The sequence below is a fragment of the Ailuropoda melanoleuca genome, chromosome 11, assembly GCF_002007445.2.
Source record: "Ailuropoda melanoleuca isolate Jingjing chromosome 11, ASM200744v2, whole genome shotgun sequence".
In the NCBI taxonomy this organism is placed as follows: Eukaryota; Metazoa; Chordata; class Mammalia; order Carnivora; family Ursidae; genus Ailuropoda; species Ailuropoda melanoleuca.
The window spans coordinates 45,519,191-45,542,146 of NC_048228.1; the positions used below are offsets into that span (position 1 = coordinate 45,519,191).

A 22,956-nucleotide genomic window follows, 5' to 3' on the forward strand; every position below is an offset into this window, starting at 1 on the left:
TGGCTGAGTAATATTCCTCTGTGTGTGTGTGTGTGTGTGTGTGACATTTTCTTTATCCATTTAGCTATCAATGGACACTTGGGTTGCTTCCAAGTCTTGGCTATTGTAAATAATCCTGCAATAAATATAGGGGTGCGTATATTTTTTTGAATTGGTGTTTTCGTTTTCTTTGGGTAAATACCCAATACTGGATTATGGTATTTTTATTTTTTTAAAAGATTTTATTTATTTATTTGACAGAGAGAGACAGCCAGTGAGAGAGGGAACACAAGCAGGGGGAGTAGGAGAGGAAGATGCAGGCTCCTAGCGGAGGAGCCTGATGTGGGGCTCGATTGCAGAACGCCAGGATCACACCCTGAGCCGAAGGCAGACGCTTAACGACTGCGCCACCCAGGCGCCCCTATGGTATTTCTATTTTTAATTTTTTAAGTAACCTGTATACTGTATTCCACAGAGGTTGTACCAGTTTACATTCCTACCAACAGTGCACGAGGGCTCCTTATCCTCACCAACATGGACAATCTTTTTGATTCTCAGTGTGCTCCTTAAAATAATACAGAGTTTTAATGACAATCAAATGTAGTGCCATGGGCAGGAAAAAAAATAAGAGCTAACCTTTACTGAGTTCTTACTGTAAGGATAATGAAATGAAACACTGTTCTAAGGATTTAAAATGCATACATTTACTTATTCTTCAAAACAGTCTGTGGTAAGCTGGATTCTAGATAGCTCTCATGGCTTTCACCCCGGTGTTACTTCTGTGATTATGTTACTTGATGTGATAAAACCGACTTTGCAGGTGTGATTACATGACTGATCAGTTGACCCGAAGATAGGAAGATTATCTAGATGGGCCTGGATATTATAATCATATAATCACATGAGCCTCTTTAAAGCCAAAAGTTTTCTCTGGCTGTTGGCAGAAGAAGTCGGAGATTCGAAGCATGAGAAGGGCTCAACTCAATTGCTGCTTTAAAGATGGGGCCACATGAAAGGAAGCTGGGGTGGCCCTAGCAGCAGAGGACGGGGCCTGGGCTGACAACCAACAAGGAAGCAAGGACCTCAGACCTACAGCTGTCAGGAACTGGGTTTGGAAGTGGATTCTTCTCAGGGCCTCCAGATAAAAGCCCAGCTGGCTGCTGGTTTCAGCCTTGTGAGATCCTGTAGATACAACCCACTTGAGCCCACCCACAGAATCGTGACATAATAAATGGGTGTTATTTTAAGGTCCTAAGTTGCGACAGCTATAGAAAACAATTACAAACCAAATGCAGTAGCTACCTTTATTATTTGCCCAATTTACAGACGCCAAACTGAAGCACAGAGAAGTGAAGTCACTTTTCCGAAATCTCACAGCTATTAAATATCAGAAGTGAGATTTAGGGGCACCTGGGTGACTCAGTCGGTTAAGAGTTTGCCTCTGGCTCAGCTCATGATCCCAGGGTGCTAGGATCCAGTCTGGCTCTCTGCTTAGTGGGGAGCCTGCTTCTCCCTCTCCTTCCCTCTCATGCTGTCTCTTGCTATCTCTGTCTCTCTCTCTCTCAAATAGATAAATAAAATCTAAAAAAAAAAAAAAAAGTGGGATTTAGTAGTCTATCCCCAGAGCCATGCTCTAACCCAGTGACATAGTGCCTGAGACATTCATAGGTACTTACTCAGTGCATATTAGTTTCCTTTCTCTTTTCTGTTTAGCGGAGTGCACGAAGCACCTAGCTGCCACATTTCTTGATTTTGCTAATGGGGATTAGCTAGTGCTGTGCCCTTGGGTTCTGGATAAAGATAGAATACTTGAAGTGTTAGTTTTCTGTTTTGTTTTTTTTTTTAAAGATTTTATTTATTCACTTGACAGAGACAGCCAGAGAGAGAGGGAACACAAGCAGGGGGAGTGGGAGAGGAAGAAGCAGGCTCCCAGGGGAAGAGCCTGATGTGGGGCTCGATCCCATATCTCCGGGACCACGCCCTGAGCCCAAGGCAGACGCTTAACGACTGCGCCACCCAGGCGCCCCTGCAGCGTTAGTTTTAACCATAAGAGTAGGTCTTTCTATACTGTAACGAACCTGAATATCTTATAGGCTAAAATGAAAAAAAGAAAAAACCAGAGATTTCATAGACAATTTGTTTTTGATAATTTCTTTACTGTGAAAAATATTTGACTGAAAAACTTGGAGAAGCACTGAGGCCAACTAATTTAGTTTAACACGTTTCCTTCCCATTTGTTTTTCCTGAATTCATAGTGAGTTTGCTGTACCGGCTAGAATTCTGGAATGTGAATCAGGAAATCCAGCTATGCCTCGCCATCCATCCAGCTATCCATTTTCTTCTCTTTATTCAGTCAGGCAAGATTTTACAGAGTGCTGCTATAATGCCTGCAGTGTCTCTAATACAGTGTGGCTTGTGAAGTAATACAAACTTTTCTAGCTCTTCTTCCTTGCATATAAAATTAGGTGATTTGGCAAACTTTCTTTAGGGTCTCTGTCTATGGCCAGTCTAATGCTTTTATAGTTCTTGTATGCCCTGACTTCTGGATTTCACAGGGTAGGGCAATGCTTCTCCAAATCCATACTGGACACCACCTCCATCACAATCTCCTGGGGTGCCTAAAAAAAAAAAAAAAAAAAAGCAGATTCCGAGGTTGCCCCAAACCTTCTGAATCAGAAACACTGGGAGTTGGGGCCCAGGACTTCTAGTTTTAAACAAGCTCTCCAGCTTATGTTTATGTACACTAAAGTTTGAGATGTACAGCTATAGGGATGCAACGGAGGTCTTGTGTCCTGAAAGTATCTCCCTCATTAAAAGAACATTTGGAAAGAAAAACACGGCCACACCTGTCTGTGTCTGTCTCCCGGCTTGACCATCCTTTCCCACCCTAACAACTCACCCCAGCGAGGACCAGGGAGGGAGCTGTGACTGTGATTATGGAGCTTATCTGCTCCAGCCTCTGTGCCTACAAAGTCACCTCGCCCCTTCTGGGGTACACCTGTGCCTGCTCCATTCAATCACAGGGGTAATGTGAGGAGAGGAGTGGGAGTCTCTTCTCCCAGGCCCTGGAGCCTTTTCCCTTTCCCAAAGGAAGGGTGGGGCTGGCGCAAGCCGGTGGGGGAGCCCCCTGGGCAGCTCGCGCCTTGCAGCTGCAACTCGCCGGGGTCAGTCAGCGGCCCGAGGCAGCCGCCTTTCCCCCCTCGGTTCGCGCCGAGGAGGGGGAAACTGGGGAACTGGGTCATCCTGGCCCGCCTCCCCGAGCGGACCCTCCCCGCCGTCGCCTGCCGCTGTCCAGCCGGGCGGTGTCGCCGGAGTGGCGGTGCCTGCGGCCGTGCCGGGAGGGTGCCCGAGCCCCGGCCTCGCTGGCCCGCGGGCTGCGCGCGAGCCCCGGCCGCCGCTCCGGCTCCCGCGCGGGGCGAGGACGCATCCGCCTTTCGGGAGGGAGCCTGCCTCAGCGCTCGTATATGGCAAAGTTTCTCGCCGAGCTCCTGGGCTGCACGTTGCCGAGCAAGGGCGCCTCTCCCATGTTTGAGGTAGGTGGAGGGTGTGTCCCCGCCAACGCTGGCGTCCGCGGTGGCGCGGCGGCCAGCCCCGAGCGGGGCCCTGGGGTCCCCAGGAGTTGACAGGTGTGTGCAGTCTCACTTGCAGGCTTTCCACCTGGAAGTCTGGGGCAGGGCCGGGCGCGGATGGCGAGGAGGAGACCCGAAGCCCGGGAGCCTGAATTCTCGCCTCCTGGACCTCAGTGAATCTGTTTTTTTCTGCCTTAGTTGACAGGCGAGCACGTTTTCTGTCAGTGTGGACTGAGTTTTGCGAGTTGCTCTTTACCTAAAATGCTAGGAATGTCTGAAAATGAGCAGTGTCCTCCAGTCCCTCTTTGCTGCTTCGTTTACCCTCACCCCCTTTTAATCTGGGGGAAAAAAGGGTAACAGTAAAATCTTTAGGTCAGAAGGTGTCTGCCTTTCTGCCTCCTCCTGCTCCCTTCGCCCAACCTCCAGCACACTCCAGACTCCATTGAAGTTAACTCATCTCTTCTGTGAGTGAGAAACGTTGCGGATGAGAAGGGTTAACATGGGCTTTGCCAAATCAGGTGAACGCATCTGCAGTTCTGAAGGCAGGTACATCTAATGGCTCACACCTGCCTGAGATGGCAGTGATGCTGCTGTAAGCATCTCTGCGAGGAGTCCTTTATGAGAGGGCTGGCTGGCTTGTCCTACTGTGGGGAGTGGTGGCAGCAACTATTTAATGGGAAACCTATATTGGCTGCTGGGTAGGGAAGGCTTCACAGGGTGCCCGTTAACCCCCCTTCCCCTTACCTCTACAGTGGGAACAGTGTATCCTTTGTCTCTATCTACCCAACAGACTGCCTGACAACCAGGCCTGGACCAGAAGGCAGTGGCCACAGCCATGGCCAGCTTAACGGGCCTTGTGTGTTCTCGCAGGACACTCCTCACTCAGTCCTGGGGCCTGACAACTCTTCCCGACAGCCTCAGGGCTACTCCAGGAGCAGCCTCAGCCCTGTCTGTCTGCAGTTTCCTGACTGGCCAGGGAGAGCAGAATTTGGGGTCTTCTCTCATGGGAGTGGAAGCTTATCCTTCAGCAAGGCAACTCTTCACTCTGCAAACTCTGACTCTTCCCTGGCTGCTCCTGGGTCTCTTCTCCCCTTTGGCAACTGTAGGTGTTCTTACCTTCTGAGGTCCTGTGGTCACATTGCTTTGATTTTAGAGCTCAGATTGCCCAACCCGTTATCTCTGCTGTGCAACAAATCGGTGTTTAAGCAGGGAGATCTCAGTAGTAAGTGATGAAGAGCCACTGGGAAGACAAGAGCAGACTGGGAGGAACCAGACTGAAATGCCTGGGTGCTTGGTGGCCTGAAATCTAAAAAAATAATGAAAAGCCTGAAAAGGTAAAGTTATCCAGGCCTGCAGCCCAAATCAGCTGTCTTCTTTGGACTGTTACATCTCTCTCTCTTTTTTTTTAAAGATTTTATTTATTTGACAGAGAGAGACAGCTGGTGAGAGAGGGAACACAAGCAGGGGCAGTGGGAGAGGAAGAAGCAGGCTCATAGAGGTGGAGCCTGATGTGGATGGAGTTCGATCCCATAACACCGGGATCACGCCCTGAGCTAAAGGCAGACGCTTAACCACTGTGCCACCCGGGCACCCCAGACTGTTATATCTCTGCTCATTTCATTCTCTGTGATGTAAATGTTAGGTAGCATTGGGGGTCATTCCTGAGAGGTGAGATGCTCCTTTAAAATTTTCTCTCTGACTTTTTCTTCATTGTATTTGGATTTTTATTTTTACTTATTTGTTTTCATAAAGAATTTATTTTTAAGTAATCTCTACACCCAACGTGGGGCTTGAACTCACACCTGGAAGATCAAGAGTCGCATGCCCCACCAACCAAGCCAGCCAGGCACTCCCTGGATTTTTGTTTTTAAATTGCCAACCGACACCAAGCAGTTTTGTTGTATGTACTGTCTTGTGGTGGTATATTCCTGTCTTTTTTATCCTCCAGCCAACGGATGCCCCACCTTGCATTCTTAGACTAATTGGCTCTCAATCTTTGCTGGTTGGAGGGCGGCTTAAAAAGGGGCGCCTGGGTGGCACAGCGGTTAAGCGTCTGCCTTCGGCTCAGGGCGTGATCCCGGCGTTATGGGATCGAGCCCCACGTCAGGCTCCTCTGCTGTGAGCCTGCTTCTTCCTCTCCCACTCCCCCTGCTTGTGTTCCCTCTATCGCTGGCTGTCTCTATCTCTGTCAAATAAATAAATAAAATCTTTAAAAAAAAAAAAAAGTAGTCAGAGACCTACTCAGACAATTAAGAAAACCAGTGGCTGTTTCGTCTTTCAGGAGCTCCGGGGACAGGGAATTCCCCCAGTTCTTGGTAACTCTACATACCTTGCTTTGTGTTATTTTCTACCCGTCTGGGGGCCGGAGCCACTGTAGTCTCTGCTCTCTTCTTTCTACAGATGATTGATTCAGTGTTGGCTGAATCACCGCATCAGGTATCACTTTTAATCAGTGTTGCTGGAAGAGATCCAGTGTTGCTGGAAGAGATCATCCCTTCCCTACCTATGGGGGGAAATCTGCCCAAAGAGGTGAATAACTGAGTCAGGAATGTGTTTTGAGATTGCTTTCTTCTCAGGCAACACATTCCTACTCATAAATGAAGAGGCATTTGTTGAGCTCTCTATATTTGGGAGGGAGAGAAATGTGTAACAAAGATATTCTTAAGCCTTTCTAAATATTCATTTCCCAAAAGTGAAAGTGCTAGGACATGAGAAAATTTAGGCAGCTTTTCCTTTCCACCAAATGCTTTAATTCTTTTTTTTTTTTTTTTAAAGATTTTATTTATTTATTCAACAGAGATAGAGACAGCCAGCGAGAGAGGGAACACAAGCAGGGGGAATGGGAGAGGAAGAAGCAGGCTCATAGCAGAGGAGCCTGACGTGGGGCTCGATCCCATAACGCCGGGATCACACCCTGAGCCGAAGGCAGACGCTTTAACCGCTGTGCCACCCAGGTGCCCCAGCTTTAATTCTAACTTTGGTGGCTACCTTTAGTTTCGGGAGATCAAGAGAAGAGACGGAGGTTTGCATAATGAATGGCCTTTGGTTTCATTTTGCTTAGGGGGTGGCCATGAATGTGGTTTCTTCCCACACGGGCCAGTTTGGTCCGCACAGAGGAGATCTCTCATGTGATTGCAGTTGTCTGACAAGGGAAATTGGGTGACAGATTGCGAAGAACACAGGGGTGGAGAGTCCCTGTGATTGGAAAGCAGGTCCAGTTACGTACCTTGCTGTGTCCTCTTCAGAGGTGAATGACAGATAGTGTACATTGGAAACCCAGAGTGTCTTCATGACCGTTTTGTTAATCTTCCCTCTATGTTTTCTTAGTATTTAAGTTTACCAAATCCTTGAGAAACAATTTTAAAAATTTCAAGGAAAAATGAGAGGATAATAAGTTGACCTCAGTCATGGCAGTGCCCTGAGCGCTGGGCTAGATTTTTGGAATAATGTTTGTGCCTCACTAAGGCAGAGCTTCTGCAGAAAGAGTGGGCTTTCTGTATATTCTGACGTCTAGAGAAGTAGGACATTCTAAGCATAGAGTGGTGTTTTCAGACTTAGCAGGTCCTACATACATGTGTCCTGTATGCTTAGATGGTTGGATATCTGGCCCTGTCAGCTCTGACCTATTATGAACCTTCCCCCCACCTCGGCCTCAGCATTACTTTGCATTGCACTTCCTGATAGTCAGTGATGGGGTCTGGTTTCAGAGCAGAAAGAGGCAGGAGAACTATATAGTCAGAGGTGATTATATTTTTTCCTGCCAGGCCCCCTTCCCTCAGTCTGCAAACCTGCGTTTTTAATGCTGCCATCCTTCATCATCTTTCAGGAGCCACATCTCCTGGGCAGAACACAACTGGCTCTCCAGAAAAGGGGTGTTCAGTTCCACGCCACTGTTTCTGGAAGTGGTCTCTAGAATTGTCACACTTCATGTGTGTTCTATTTATTTCCACATTCTGTTTTCTGTCTCTACCACTATTGCTGCCTAACTGCGACTATAGCTTTAATTTATACATAATACAATAATAACTGTCATTTATTGTCCACTCTGGTAGGCATTGTTCTAAGGGCACAACATACACAATCTCAGCTCTTTTTCCAGTAGGTTCACGATATAGGTGTTAACACCCGTGCTTCACAGCTGAGAAAATCAAGGTTTACAGGGTTCAAGTAATTTGGTTGAGCTCACTCTACTAATGTGTGCTAGAGGGAGAATCTCAGAGTTCACCTACCTTCTTCAGCTGTGGTTATTTGGTAGCTGGTGTTTTGTTTTTTGTTTTCTACATCAGCTTTATTCCTAGCTATACTCTTTCTCTTTGGAAATAGGAAAGGTAAATACCCGCCTTCTTTTATTCTGCCTCCTTCACTGTGTTACCACCGGGATGGCATGAGTACCTTACTCCTGGAAATGTTCAATCAAAGGCTGATTGAACTCAGAGGGATTGTTAAGGGAAAGATTCAAGTTCAGTCACCATGACCCTTCACAGAGAGCTTCCACTGATGAAGCATTTCCTGCATGCTGGCCAGTTTTATTCCCCAGTGACATTCTGAGGTTAAGTTGTGTTGTCAACCCTGTTTTAGAAGTGTGGAAGCCAGGGCTCAGGGTCATTACCTGAATTGTCCAAGGTTGCTCCCTACGATGGATCCCATCTGGTAAATCCTGGACTCTGATTCCACAGTGTTTTGCCAGCCAGCTGCACTGACTTACCTGATCTTGTCCTGGCCTCTGATTGCTGCCTCATCTACTCTATCTTTGGGACCATTGCCGAAGTGATTTTCCTTCATAGCCCAACTCAACACAGTGTCCACCAATTCTTTGGTGGTTTGCCATTGCATGCAGATGCGGTAGGGGATGCGGTTCCCCTTGACAGTGTGGTCACTACTTAAGTTTCTTGTCCAGTCTTTCCTTCCTTTTACTGTACTCTTACTACTCCAGCAACTTTTGTCTATGCCCATTTCTTGATCATGTCCTCTCACTGCTAAGCTGTGGCTCTGCCTGGAGATTTCTTTCCCTAACTCATCTGTTGAGTTTTTCCTCTTTCTGCAATGTTCAGCTCAAATCCTGCCTCTAGACCCAGCCCCTTGGATCCAGCCAGCCCTCTACTGCAGGCCCACTAAATACTATTGTTGTGTTTCTATTGGAGACCTAGGGCAGCTTTCTCTTCCAACTTCTCTATGCTTCAGTTTTCCGTCTTCAGTGGGGATGATAGCAGTGCCGAATGCAGGGTGGTGAGGGTTAAATGAGTCAATGCCTGGGGGCGCCTGGGTGGCACAGCGGTTAAGCGTCTGACTTCGGCTCAGGGCGTGATCCCGGCGTTGTGGGATCGAGCCCCACATCAGGCTCCTCCGCTCTGAGCCTGCTTCTTCCTCTCCCACTCCCCCTGCTTGTGTGCCCTCTCTTACTGGCTGTCTCTATCTCTGTCGAATAAATAAATAAAATCTTAAAAAAAAAATGAGTCAATGCCTGGAAAGTGCTTAAAATAGTGCTCAGGGGATGGTCATTGCTGAGGTCCTGTGTGTCTCTGACTTCTTCAGGCTCAAGAACTAAGTATTTTTTCTTTCCACAGCACCCAGCAGAGTATCATACACATCATTTTGCATCACATAAGTAACTGATGGACCTGACTGATCTTCCAACTCTGAAGGTTCATGATTTTCCTTGCTCTTAAACTGTTTGTTGTTTTTCTGAAGTTCGAATGTAACCAGCTCCTTGTATTTTTATTTGCTAAATCCGGCAACCCTATCTTACCTTTCCCCCCCTCCCCTCAGAACCCAGTCCCTAGAGTCCAATCCTACTCAGCTGTAGAAGCCTTGTCCCCATCTTTTCTGCATAATGGCCCCTTTTGTGACAGAGATCCTGTCCCAGGCCAAGGAAACTATCTGTTGGGAATTGCAGTCGGGCAACCGTCTGTCCCCACTGCCTCACAAGTATGGAAATGCTGTACTGAGCAGGCTTTCCTCTGCAGGTGTCAGGTCTGTGACTGAGAGAGGTGTATCATTGGCATCCTGTTTATTCATTCATTTGTTCACCAGTTCATGCAATCATTCATTCATTTAACAAATGTTATTAAACCCTGGCTTTGTGTTAGGCACACCATGAAAGCCTTGCTAAAAGACATGAAAACTGTTTTAACTGTGACCTACAGTAAGAAATATATTTTACACTGCAATCCTGAATGCATATATCTATTTATACCTGTAACATTGAAATTAAGTTTAAAGAATAATACTTTTACTTATGACAGGGGACATACTTTGATCTTTGCAATTCTGTTCTTTCCGTTCTGTTTCTTCCATTCTACTAAGAATTAAACAGGGAAAGACCCACTAAATTGATTTCATGAGTTGTGACTCATAATTTGAAAAGAACTGCCATTATATAGGATGGTAAGATTCTATTTTTACAGAACAATCTGTATTACCTCATTATCCCGGTACTATTCTTACTGATTATTACACTATACATGAGGAGATTTTTGTGATCTACCATGGGAAGCCAATCACCATGAATAACATTATTTTTTGGGAGAAAATATTTTCAGGGTTTCAAACAACTAACTTAGCAAATAACCTTTGATAAATATTCTGCCTCTAAATTGGGTAAAAGGTTTGACATGTTACCTGAGCCCATTTTATGATACGCTTTTTATTTAGAACATTGTAGTTGGATTTCAATTTATTTCTCTTTGCATCTACTAACAACAAATGTGCTCCACGGGCTGAATGACCTCTCAGGCTACATTTGTGGATCTCTCCAGCTTTATATTTTAATTGAGCCCAACCCTTCTCTCTTGAAAGAACTTATACTTTCAAGCAGTTTATTCCCCCCTCTAATTTACCTGGTAGAGATCTTCATTTTGTCCATTACAATGAGCCCCTTTGTTTCAATGAATCTTACATGCTCTCATCCACTTGGTCATTCTGATAGGCTTCAAGCATCTAAAGAATGAGCCAAGTGGTCAGGCTGTTTTGAAAGCAGATAATTTGGATGAGTAAGGCTGTAGATTCAGTGATTGGATGTCAGTGCATGATCAGAAGGGAGAAGTTTACTTTGAGAATAATAGCTCCTGTTGCCACAGCTGGGCTTTGATGAGGGTCATTTGAATTTTAAGCTAATAGATACTGAGTTTGTCTTGTAAATTCACAATTCAGTTTGTTTGAGGGCCAATTGGATTGCTCTCTCACATCTGAGCCATTGTATATGCACAGGCAACTCGTCTTACCTTTTGTGTTAGCTGCTTTTACACTCTGCTTGTGGTCCTAAATGCATGCATTTCATTTATAGGAATATTTGGTCCCATTATGATTACATCTGTCTAATGGCTTCTTGCTGAGAAACCATTACATGATTTTTTTCCTTTTTGTATTTTGATAAGTAAAGGCTGGTGTTTCCTATCTGTCAAATGGCCAGTGCTGGCTGCATGTCACAAGGAGCAGGAAAAGAGCTTCACTCTTTGATTTATTTCCTTTGGCTTAGTTCTTTTCAATTTGTGATAGTATTCTTGTACCTTAACTTCTTTACTTCACAAGTCTTTGATAAAATACAATAGGTCTAGTAGTGACATTAATATTTAATAAGTTCTACCTACTTGGAGTTGCCTGTAGAGGTAGCCCATAAATAAAACAGCAACTTCTATTTATCTGAATTTCGTGATGAGTAAGGACTGTGCTTTCTACCCTTGGAGAATCTTAAATGTATTCTAGGCCTTTTTCTCCAAATGCCTATAATATAGTAAGTATTCTGTATCCCTTTGAAATCTCTAGATTTTCAAAGCAAAAGGGAGGACTCATCATCCTCCCTGGACCCAACTGGAACCCCCTTCTCCTTTCCAACTCCATTGGCAGCCCAAAGCACCACACATCTTTTTACTTAGAGTAGCACTTTGGTGCCATTTTTGCTTTCTTCCTTTTCTTTTTTCTTCATGGACAATCTGTCAGTGACTCCCGCAGATTCTTTTTTTTTTATTTTTTATTTATTTTTTATTTTTTTAAAAGATTTTATTTATTTATTTGACAGAGATAGAGACAGCCAGCGAGAGAGAGAACACAAGCAGGGGGAGTGGGAGAGGAAGAAGCAGGCTCACAGTAGAGGAGCCCTATGTGGGGCTCGATCCCATAACGCCAGGATCACGCCCTGAGCCAAAGGCAGACGCTCAACCACTGTGCCACCCAGGCGCCCCACTCCCACATATTCTTTCCTGGACTTAGACCTAGACCTTTCTTTTTATCCCCGTTAGTTTTTGTCCACTGACCTGACAAACATTTATCGAGTATGTACCAGGACCAAGGAGCAGTAGGGTTTGTAGGGGATTTCACAAGAAGTAATAATTGGTTTGCTTCTTTCAGGTCTTCCTCTTCCCCCCTTTCCTGAATATGCTGCTAGAGTACTACGATGTCTTTTCATTGTCACTTTCCCACACAGGAGTCTGTCTATATGACTCTCTGTTTCCAAAGGCTCAAGTCTTTAAATTTTGCCTGGGTTATTTCTAAGGTGTTCTTTTAAGTGTCTTACTCTGCCTAGCTAATTTTACTTCCTGCCATTAATTTTCTTCAGGGATCCTCACAGGTCAAATACAAATTCTTGCCCCTGTGCCTTTGTTTATGCTACTTGCTTATCCTATAATATGATGACCTCTGTTCATTCTTTCCATTTGTCCTAACTAAACCCTACCTAATCTTCAGGGCCATGGTAAAGATCCAGCCCTTCATGAAGGCTTCTCCAATTACAGGAAAGAGGCTAAGAGTACACAGGCTGGAGAGTCAGATATTTGGCTTCCAATCCTGGCTTCTCCACTTCTTAGCTGTGTGACCTTAAATAAAACACTTCTTTGTATCTCGCTTTTATTTTCTGTAAAATTGGAATGATAATAGTAACTAGCTCTTTGAGTTGTTATGAGGATTAAATAAGATAATTCAAATAAAATACTAAGCATAGTGTTTGGCATGTAGTTAATTGACAAATAATATAATGATGATGATAATTATATACTTTCACCTTGACCCCAATACCCGGGGATGTGTCTCTCTTTTGACTATCTTAGGACATACCTTTTACTTCTCTGAATTCTCCACAGTGCTAAGCACAACATAGGTGCTCAATCAGTGCTCATTAATTTTGAAAACAAGCCATATGCTGTTTTAGCAAAATCTGGGAGCCAATTTACTTCTGAATATATTTAATTGTATTTTATGGAAATGCGACAGCCACTGTCCTTTAGTGACTTGCCCCCTAATCTATGGGATGTGTATTGATGCTAACTTGGGCTGCAGTTGTACAAATGTTGATAATGTACTTTTACATGCAACTCTGGCAGAAGTAGCACTTGACAAATGTGCCAATTATAAATTCCATTTAAATGAAATTCGACCATAGATTGCAATATAATTAAACAGAGTATTTTTTATTTTTCAATTGGTTTGCAAACATGTGTCCTCAAAATAAGTCAAGTGAAGCAAATCCATGCTATAAGTCAAGATTTTATTCATCTGACCCTTATGTTGCATGCTATTGATGGAGAATTCTGGCTGGAAGTCAGGTTAGATTATTCCAAAATTAATTTACTCCAAAGAACACTTACCCAGTGGGCTTTCTTTATCGTATTTCCAGTGGGAAAGAGGGAGTAATGATGCCCTGCTTCTCTGGAAACTCTGTTGGCTGGCCTGAAAGCATGGAAATTTACTTTCATGGAGATTATTTGAACTTGGCTGGAAGTCAAGTGAGGGAGCCTGCAGAGAGGCACATGGGGCTGAAAGCTAGAGGGTGGCAGCATTATGCATTGCAAAGAACCTATACTAGGAGTCTTAAGATCCGGATTCTGAGCCTGGCTCATCTCCTCACTGGCTGAATGCTATTGGGGGAAATCTCTTTACCTTTCTGAGTGTCAATTTGTATAGCTTTAAAATGAGAGTAACAATATTCGATTTATTTTACTCACAGGAATGATGTGAGGGTCCAGAATGGTAATAAATGTGAAAGTCCTTTATGAAATGTCAAACATTATACAAATGTGAATTGCTATTACTGATACTATAATGGAGAGCACAGAAACATAAGCTGCATGCTTGGCATCCCAGGCATGCAAGGATCTGTTGGTGAATGGAGTATCAAGGATGGTATGGATGGTAAGGAATAGAAATGCTATCATTTGAAAGGTAGAGAAGGAAGTAGGAAGCTGTCATAATTTCCTAGAGCTTTAACCCCTGGGCAGTACTACTTGAATCTAGAGATTTCCTTAAAGAATAAAGCGCTTTCTAAGAACGAAACTTAACTGAGTTTATGAGTGAAATTCTTTCAAAATTGGGGGGGAGGGTGGGAGCAGATATCAGTGGCAGGAGACAAATTGCAAGGAGGGATTGTTGGGCTCTGAAGAGGGTCTGAGAGTCTAGGATTGTAGATTGCAGAAACATATAGTGGCTGTTGCTTGAACTCTCTCCCCGTTCCTTCTGTCCCCTGAGCCTAGCTACTCTGTGTCAGAAAAAAGAACCTGACCCTACAGCAGGATCATCCATATTGTGTCAGAGAGTAGAACTCAGAGAAGAGAACACTTTCCATGCAAGGGGAGCACTGATGACCTGGGCAGGGCAATAATTGGTAGTCTCCTTCAGGAGCCATTCAGGCTCACAGGCAACCTGGGGCCAGCAAGTCCTATCGAGAGCTCACATGATGTAATTTCCCCTGGAGGACCCCTACCAATACCAAAGAAGGAGGGATCCTTGGAAGAGAATCTGATGTTCTCAGGGTGGAGGTGGGTTTTTATGGCCAGCAAAATTTGGGTATGTGATAAGATGATTTCATTTGTAACCACATTTAGGTACAGAATATTGGTCCATATACTCCTTCTTAATCAGTGTCCTTCTTTCCTATTCCATTCTTGAATCAGCGTAGGTCTTTTGTGAAGTCTAATGCCCCAGGCCTTTTTTTTTTTTTTTTTTTTTTGGTCCAACAATCTATTCTTGATGTTCATTTTAGCCAAATTTCATGTGTTAAAAGGTGTTGTATGTCTGTTGGGAGAAAGAAGGGTGCTGTGGGAGAGCTCAGATGCACATACAGAGCCACACATAGACAGGAAGACACACAGACAGAACGACACACAGTGGTTTGCTTCTGGAATGGCCATGATGATTAAACCACATGACCAGTGGTTAAAATGCATCCAGAAATCTCCTTGATTTTGTTTACCACCTATGCTCCAAAACCTTAAATGTGCTATGTATGTACATGAGACCAAGTGCGTGGAACACTTTTCAGGGGCTCACAAATCAAACTTCCTTTTCTTTTGAGTTTCTCTTTTGCCTCCTTCCTCTTTTCCAGCTTAGGAAGGTCCTTTCTAAGAATCTGTGACATAGCTGTGTGCGATTTTCATTTTCTCCATCTCACTCTGCAAATAGAAACTGATTTCATTTTTTCTCATGTATAAAGAAATAGTGCATCTGATTTCACAGGCCAGAAAGAAATGATTGGAAAGCATCCAGCCAGGCCCTAGGGAACCCCCTAAAATTATCCTCTACCTTATGGACTGTCCAGATTGTTTGTATGTGTGGCTAGGGAAGAGGGGGGGCAGGGAAGTGGGATTTGGGAAATAAAATTTTCTCATGCCCAGATGCTGTGAGTGAGTCAGATGGCTGGGTGAGTACCCTGATGCCTCCTGTGATTTTTAGGAGTTCATTTGCTCAGTGCCAGGTTTGGATGTCCAAGCAGCTGGGCAGACCCTCTGGGGTTCCTAGTTAATTCAGCTCCCTCTCTGCACGTTGTATGGACTTCCCTTATGTGCGAATACTTCCTAGATAAATAAAGGGGTTTCTTTAGGGTTGCAGCTTTGATTTGGATTGCTGTGGGTTAGAGTGACTAAGAAACACACTCTCACTTAGCAGAGTTGATGGATAATGGACAATAATAACAGTTCTTTCGAATTTACCATAACACCGTACATATGTAATTTTATTAGAAATGGAAAAACAGTAGGGGATTATTTTACGCTATTTACAGATGGAAAAACTAGGGAACAGGGAATTAAGAAATACTAGCTTTGGAAAACAGCTTGGGTCTAAACCTTTCACATAATAAAAATAATTTATCACCTCTTCTGTGTATGACTTCCTCCTTCATAGAATTAAGAAGATAGCACTATAAAAATACTGTGTATTGAAAGGCATCTGGGTGGCTCAGTCAGTTAAGTGTCTGCCTTTGGCTCAGGTCATGATGTCAGGGTCCTGGATCAAGCCCCGCATTGAGCTCCCTGCTCAGTGGGGAGTCTGTTTCTCCCTCTCCCCCTCCCCCCCGCTCATGCTCTCTCTCTCTCTCAAATAAATAAATGCAATCTTTAAAAAAAATAACAACCAATTGAAATCATTATTATGAAATTCTTTGCAAAATCACAAAGTGGTACCAAAAACTGTAAGGTATCTTACCTCAAATACAGTTTGGAACAATGCAGAGTATGCCTAAATACCACAAAATATTATTATTTGAATGAAAAATTAGGGGCTCCTGGCTGGCTCAGTTGGTAGAGCATGGGACTCTTGATCGCAGGGTCTTGAGTTTGAGCCCCATGTTGGGCATAGAGTTTACTTTTTTTTTTTTAAGATTTATTTATTTATTTATTTGACAGAGACAGCCAGCCAGAGAGGGAACACAAGCAGGGGGAGTGGGAGAGGAAGAAGCAGGCTCCCAGCGGAAGAGCCTGACGTGGGGCTTGATCCCAGAACGCTGGGATCAGCCCTGAGCCGAAGGCAGACGCTTAACGACTGCACCACCCAGGCACCCCGGGGAGTAGAGTTTACTTTAAAAAATAATAAAAAAATAAATGAATGAAAAACTAATTCCATCATTAGTAAAGTTTCTTCCCATTTCTGGCCTTGAAGATGAATATGATAACAAATGGGAACAACTTTGATTCTCTCTTTCCAAAACCATTTTCAACCCCATCTTTGTCCCACAAAATTAGCATAAATCCCACCTGCCATTTCTAACTATCCCCATCTCTTCCTTCAAGTTCCTTATATCACTGGATGAAGAGTACCCAAGCCACGAACTATAAAGAATCATTAGATTTTTCTCTCTCAAGAAACCATACCTAAGGTACAGCATGTTAGGGCGATTGCCCAGGATTTTAGGTTATGGCGTCTTCTATCCTGCTGGTGGCTGAGAGTGTTATCAATAGAAGAGAATAATCAACAAATTTTGTGGCACAGTGCTTTCTAGATTTTGAAGCACTTTGATTGAATCCTCTTAATGGTTCTTAAAGTATTATCATCCCCACTTGACAGGCTTAGAAGGTGAGGTTTAGAGAGGTAAAGTGAATGCTCCCAGATAACCACAGCCAGAGAACAATGGAGCTAGGACTTCAGCTCTAGGTCTTCTGTTCCCAAGCTCCTCTACTCTTTCTAAGGCAACCTAGGTGATGTCCTCACCAATGTAAGGGAGCAGCCAAACCTCATATGCATTAGTCATCTCAGTAATGACTCCAGTATAACCAAGGCAAAAGTTGGTTCTTCCCATTCCCTGTATCTTTAGTGATATTAAAGTCTGCCTTTTAAAAAAAAAATGAGATGCATACAACATTGTATCAATTTCAGGCATACAACAAAGTGATTTGATATTTTATATATTGTGAAATGATTACCACCATAAGTCTAGTTAACATCTGTCACCAGCAAAATTACAGAATATATTTTTTCCTTGTGAAGAGAACTTGTAACATTTACTCTTTTAGCAACTTTCAGATATGCATTACAGTTATTAGCTATGGTCACCATGCTATGTACAGTATATCCCAGGATTTATTTATTTTATAACTGGAAGTTTGCATTTTTTTGACCACCTTCATCCATTTTATCCACCCTGATCGCCCACCTCTGACAATGACCCATCTGTTCTCTGTATCTATGAATCTACGAGCTGCTGCTGTTGCTGCTGCTTCTTTTTTTTGTTTGTTTGTTTCCACACATAATTGGGATGATATAGTATTTGTCTTTCTCTGTCTCTGACCTATTTCACTTAGTATGGTGTCTCCAAGGTCCATCTATGTTGTCACAAATAGCACAATTTCATTCTTTTTTATGGCTGGATATATATCACATTGTCTTTGTCCATTTGTCTGTCAATGGACACAACGTTATTTCCTTATTTTGGCTATTGTAAATAATGCTGCAGTGAACATGGGAGTGCAAATTTTTTTTGGATTAGCATTTTTGTTTTCTTTGGATAAATACCCAAAACTGGAATTCCTAAGTCATTTGGTAGTTCTATTTTAAATCTTTTGAGGAATGTCCATACTGTTTCCCATAGTGGCTACACCTATCTCTTGTCTTTTTGATGATAGGCTGCCCTTTAAGGATTATCTTCTACAGTGTAGACTGACTCTTCACTCTGTCACTCATCATTTATTATTTGTGTGACCATAGGCAAATTACTTAACTTCTGTAAGCTCAATGTCTTCATCTATAAAGTGAAGTCCGTAATTGTTATAAACAGGGTTAAATGAGAAAATACATGTAAAGTAAGTACTATTCCTGACATATAATTAACATTAGATGTTACCTTTCTTCTTATTTTTCCACTTTGTAACATTTTAGCATTATTCCTCTTGTATTAATTATTTGGAAGTAGGGTTGATTATGAGTGAACATGTGACAGGTGTAGGGAGGGCTCCACTATGGAAAGCACATATAGTATACTTTGTCTCTGGCCCACATGAAAAGCAAATTAGATGCCATAGCACTAGTGATGATAAAAGATTGGTTTAATTTCTATCTTTCTTGGATAAATAAACCATTGTGTACTTTTCTTTCTTAAGTCTCTTACCCATAACATACTGTGCTATGCTGATTACTCATAGAACAAGTGTTTATCTAATCCCAGTTATGTGTCCTATATGTGTGCTTGGTGCTGAAAAGGAACAAGACATAGTCTCTTCCCCGAGTGTACTTGAGGAGTCTTGATTTCTAAGTGCAAAAACAGAGGACTATTCTGAACTGGGTGTGTGATGGAAAGCCAGTATGCCTATTCTAGGGAAAAGATTTCACAGACTAACTATTCCCAGCATGCTTCCAAGTGCTGTGACAACCCCTTAAAATGTTTGTCAAAAGAAGTAGTCAATTTCAGAAGAAATTCTGCTTTTCCAGATTGGTGCTATAAATAGGCAGAATAAGTTATTTGTGTCTTACAACTTCTTAAGACACAGCAATGATTAAAAATGGTAAAAAGGTGGCATTATGTTTGGGGTCACATCAAAACCTTTTTGAAACTGTGGCTCATTATTGGATTTTTTTTATTTTTGTTTTGTAGTGCCTTAGGCAAGTTACTTTCTGCATATGTAAAATGCTCTAAATAAAAATATCTCACTGGGCTGTTATGCAGATTATATGAGATATGAGGTAAAAGCACTAGGCATAGCACATGGTAACAAGTATCCAATTAGCAATGGTTTTCTTTCTACATTGGTGGGTATGCTCCTTGTCTTTTCTAAACTAAAGGTTTTAAATGAGGTCCTCCTTTTGAAGCTCCTCCTTCTGTTATCCACTTTTATTCTCCTATCCCCTGGAGCATTTCAATACTGTGTCCAGCTCTGCATGGCTTTACATGCATAGCCCATCAAAGAGTTAATAATGCTGTGCTCCAACCTTTCTAGTTTGCTGGAGCTACTTAATCAGAGAAATCATTGTGGCTCTTTTCATGCAACGCATTGATGTCCAAAGCAACTAATTAGAGAGAGGGAGTATAGAAAATCAATCTTTACTAACATTGACATTTCTTCCAATTTAAGCAATTGGTTTGCTTACATTCTTTGTAAAAACCTGTTGAGATCTAAAATTATCCCAGATGACTACATTAGATAGTTCTAACAGGTTCTTAGTACTAGAATAAAGATTATTTGAACATTAAATACATAGAATTTGGAAGGGATCCAGTATATTTCATGAGCTCACTAGACAAGTAGTTTGTACTCATGACACCATTAAAGAAGTCTCCTGTCAAGTTGGGGGGCTGTATAACTCTTTGAGAATGTAGCCTAATTAGGGGGAAGAGGTTTGTGTTTGGTATTTCCCTTTGTACCTCTAGTTCTTGATCTTTCTCCTCTGTACTCTAGGAAGCCAACCCTATGAAATACATCCATAGGGTGCTCTTGATCTCAGCTTTGTGGTTGGGTTTGGCCAATGGGGAACATTGGTCAGTGACTGGAGGGAGGGGAGATTGTGAGGGCAAGGCATTTATTACCTCAGCTCCCTATTTTCAAGGTCACCTTGAGCTGGCTGTGTCCCTCTACCTAAGATCACACCTGCTGTAAAGTGGTCCTCTCCATATAGCCTGTCTGTCTCCAATTTCCTGCAACTCTCCCTTTTCTTGCTACTTTTTGTGTATGGGGTGGTAATGGGGCACGTTACTAGCCCCATGATATTGTACCATGCCTTGTGGTCTGTCCATCCTTCCTTCCTTCCTTCCTTCCTTCCTTCCTTCCTTCTTTCCTTCCTTCCTTCCTTCCTTCCTTCCTTCCTTCCTTCCTTCGTTCCTTTCTTCTTTCTTTTTCTCTCTTTATTAAAGATTTTATTTATTTATTTGACAGAGAGACAGCCAGCGAGAGAGGGAAAACAAGCAGGGGGAGTGGGAGAAGAAGAAACAGGCTCCCCGTGGAGCAGGGAGCCCGATGAGGGAGGGGCTTGATCGCAGGACCCTGGGATCATGCCCTGAGCCGAAGGCAGATCCTCAATGACTGAGCCATCCAGGCGCCCCCCTTGTGGTTTTTCTTATGCCCTTCTTGTATCTTTGTTAATAGTCAAAATTTTACTAAGCTTTCCTTAAATTACCCAATTTGAATATGTCATCTGTTTCCTATTAGAACTTCAAATGATAGAGAACAATAGCAACTTCTTCTTTTTTTTAAAAAAGATTTTATTTATTTATCTGAGAGAGAGCTAGAGAGAGAGAGAGAGAGCACAAATAGGGAGGGACAGACGAATTGGGAGAAGCAGACTCCCCGCTGAGCAGGGAGCCCAGCGTGGGGCTTGATCCCAAGGTTCCAGCATCCAGAATCAGGACCTGAGCTGAAGGCAGATGCTTAACTGAAGGCAGACATTTAACCGACTGAGCCACCCAGGCACCCCATGGCTACTTCTTCTTGAAAGATCAGAGTGACCATTTGAGTTACTGGTTTACAAAAAATTCTGCCAATTCATAAGAATGCTGTGTGCCTCATTATATTTTCAGATAAGAGTGGATGAATTCTCAGGAATGGTATATAATGCTGTGGCTTGTGCTGGTTGTGTTTTGTGGTTAAATGGAATGTCATTTGGGTCGAATGAGGATAGTATTAGAAGTTCAGTAAATGCCAGTGTCTTAAAAGAAGTAGAGCTGGAATGGGATGCCATTTGAATGAATTACATCTTAACTTCTTAACTTGCATGTGAGGAATCTGAATGGCCAAGAAATTAGATGAGTTGCCCAAGGCCATATAATTTGTTTGTGGCAAAGCTGGGTCTTGAGCCATGTCTGGTGATTCTAAGGCTAGTGGTGGTTTTAGTGCTCCAAATTGTAGAAAAGAGTTAAATTTAGTTTTCATTATGCAAAATACATGGATTTGACTTTAATTGGTCAGCTTGCAATGAACTAGAAATGTACTCCAGTATGGTGCTGTGGGTTTGATTTGTTTTTAAATAGGAAATTAAGTGCAAGTGAGGAATTTCAGTTTACAATAACCCATCTGTCACATCGACTTAGCCAAATAGAACAGTGTTATGAAGATGTTAACATTGTTTTAGAATTTGTTTATTCATAAGGGAATTTTTTGTTGTATAGTACTTTTAATTTCAGAAAATATGATTTATACTATTGCTGAGTGATGAATTATAAAAACACTCAGAAAAAACAGTAAACCTTTTAATATCTTATTACTAGAAGAGTTTTAGGGAAACTGGTCTCCCACTGTTTTACACTAGAAAAATATTTTATTTTCTATTGTGTATGTGGTGTATATACCCTGAGAATTGGAATAGTTGTTACATGGAAGGTGTCAGTGTTTCTGCCCTTAAGATGATAACATCCTAATGCAAGGGATTTGGGATAGAGATTATATCCAAATTGGAAAATAAACAGGGTAAAATTTCTGTCTAAGCCAACTGTTAGGAGGACCTACAAGATAACCCCTTCAATTAAAGTGTAAGTCCCTGAAGTCCAGGATAAAAACTTACGTTTCTTTCATAGCATCTTCTACCTGTTTACGTGGTGGGCAGGGAAAATGATACTTAGTAAATATTTGGCAAATAAATAGATGAAATCACAAAAGGTGAACGTTCTTGTAGTATTTAAGGAGTAAGAAGGGAGTTTGGTCTAATCTGCTTTTTTATCCAGTTCATAGTTGCAAGGCTACATGGTTCACATGTATTACTTTGGGAGTATTACTTTACTATATACATTGTGAATGTGGTGACATTTTTTTTCTATTTAGGTTTGCATATAGAAAGATTAGATTGTCCGTTCAATATAACCTCTTTAATAAATTAAAAAGTGAAACTGTTTAGGCAAACAAATCAATAGCAGGTTGATTTAAATCAATTTTACTATGAAACATCATCAGTTTTCGCATACATAAAACCTTGAAAATTAATAAATATAAGCAGTTTATTTGCTTTAATTTTTGTCCTTTGAAATTAATCCATGAAAAGAGTGACTGACACCAGCCAAATGTGTTAGTTTTCCTTACACTTTTGAAATGCAGTAAGATGGTCTTTGCTCTAATTCTGCTTTCCTTGATACATACAGTAATACATTACTGTATTACCTGCATATTTTAGAATTTTGAACTATCAAATTTGCCTCTGTGTAATGCAAATATGTACCATTCTCTTTAAAACATAAATGGGTCCTTGTTTTTTTAATATCAAGATTGGCTCAATTAGAAAGAGACAGATCTGTTGAAAAGATAATGGTCAACTATATGCTTATGCAGACCTGAAAATTATTGACATTTCCTCTGAAAGGAAAGTTAAATAGAAAGTTATACCATGATACTCTAGAGAGAGTACTCAATGCTCCTTTATTTCTTATTCTATCAAATTAGTTTTCTTCCTCTTTTGACCCCAAGGTGGAGGAATACAAATTTGACAGGTTGCAGGACTCACATTGAGCCGTATCTGTGAGTGGGTGGATTCTTAGTATGAATACGTCTGTCTCTTTCCTTCTTCCTTTCTTCCTTCTAACATGGTAAGGACCAGGGAAAACTCCCACTTGTGAAAACACACAGCTAACTCTCTTTTTTTCTGTATTTCCCTTCTGTATTGTGAGAGTAGAAAGCTGTTCCTTAGAAAAGGTCCAGCAAGCTTTCTTGCTGTCTCTAGATTCACTCTCTTCATTCCACAGTGCAACGAATGTGGAGTTACTGTCCTAACAAGAAGATCAATATTAGACAGTGAGAAGAAC

The 22,956-nt window shown here is 42.2% G+C and overlaps 1 protein-coding gene across 3 annotated transcripts in view; it reads left to right on the top strand.

Annotated features, from left to right (window-relative positions):
* The first annotated feature begins 3,377 nt into the window (after positions 1-3,377).
* Positions 3,378-22,956, top strand: part of LOC105235528 — a 474,820-nt gene continuing 455,241 nt past the window's right edge. For all 3 annotated transcript variants that reach the window (XR_004628831.1, XM_011218932.3, XM_034671632.1), the window contains exon 1: positions 3,378-3,512. Coding sequence is in view for 2 of the 3 variants with exons in the window: in XM_011218932.3 (XP_011217234.2) it covers positions 3,444-3,512 (69 nt within the window). In the remaining variant the exon portion in view is untranslated. The remainder of the gene's footprint in view (positions 3,513-22,956) is intronic.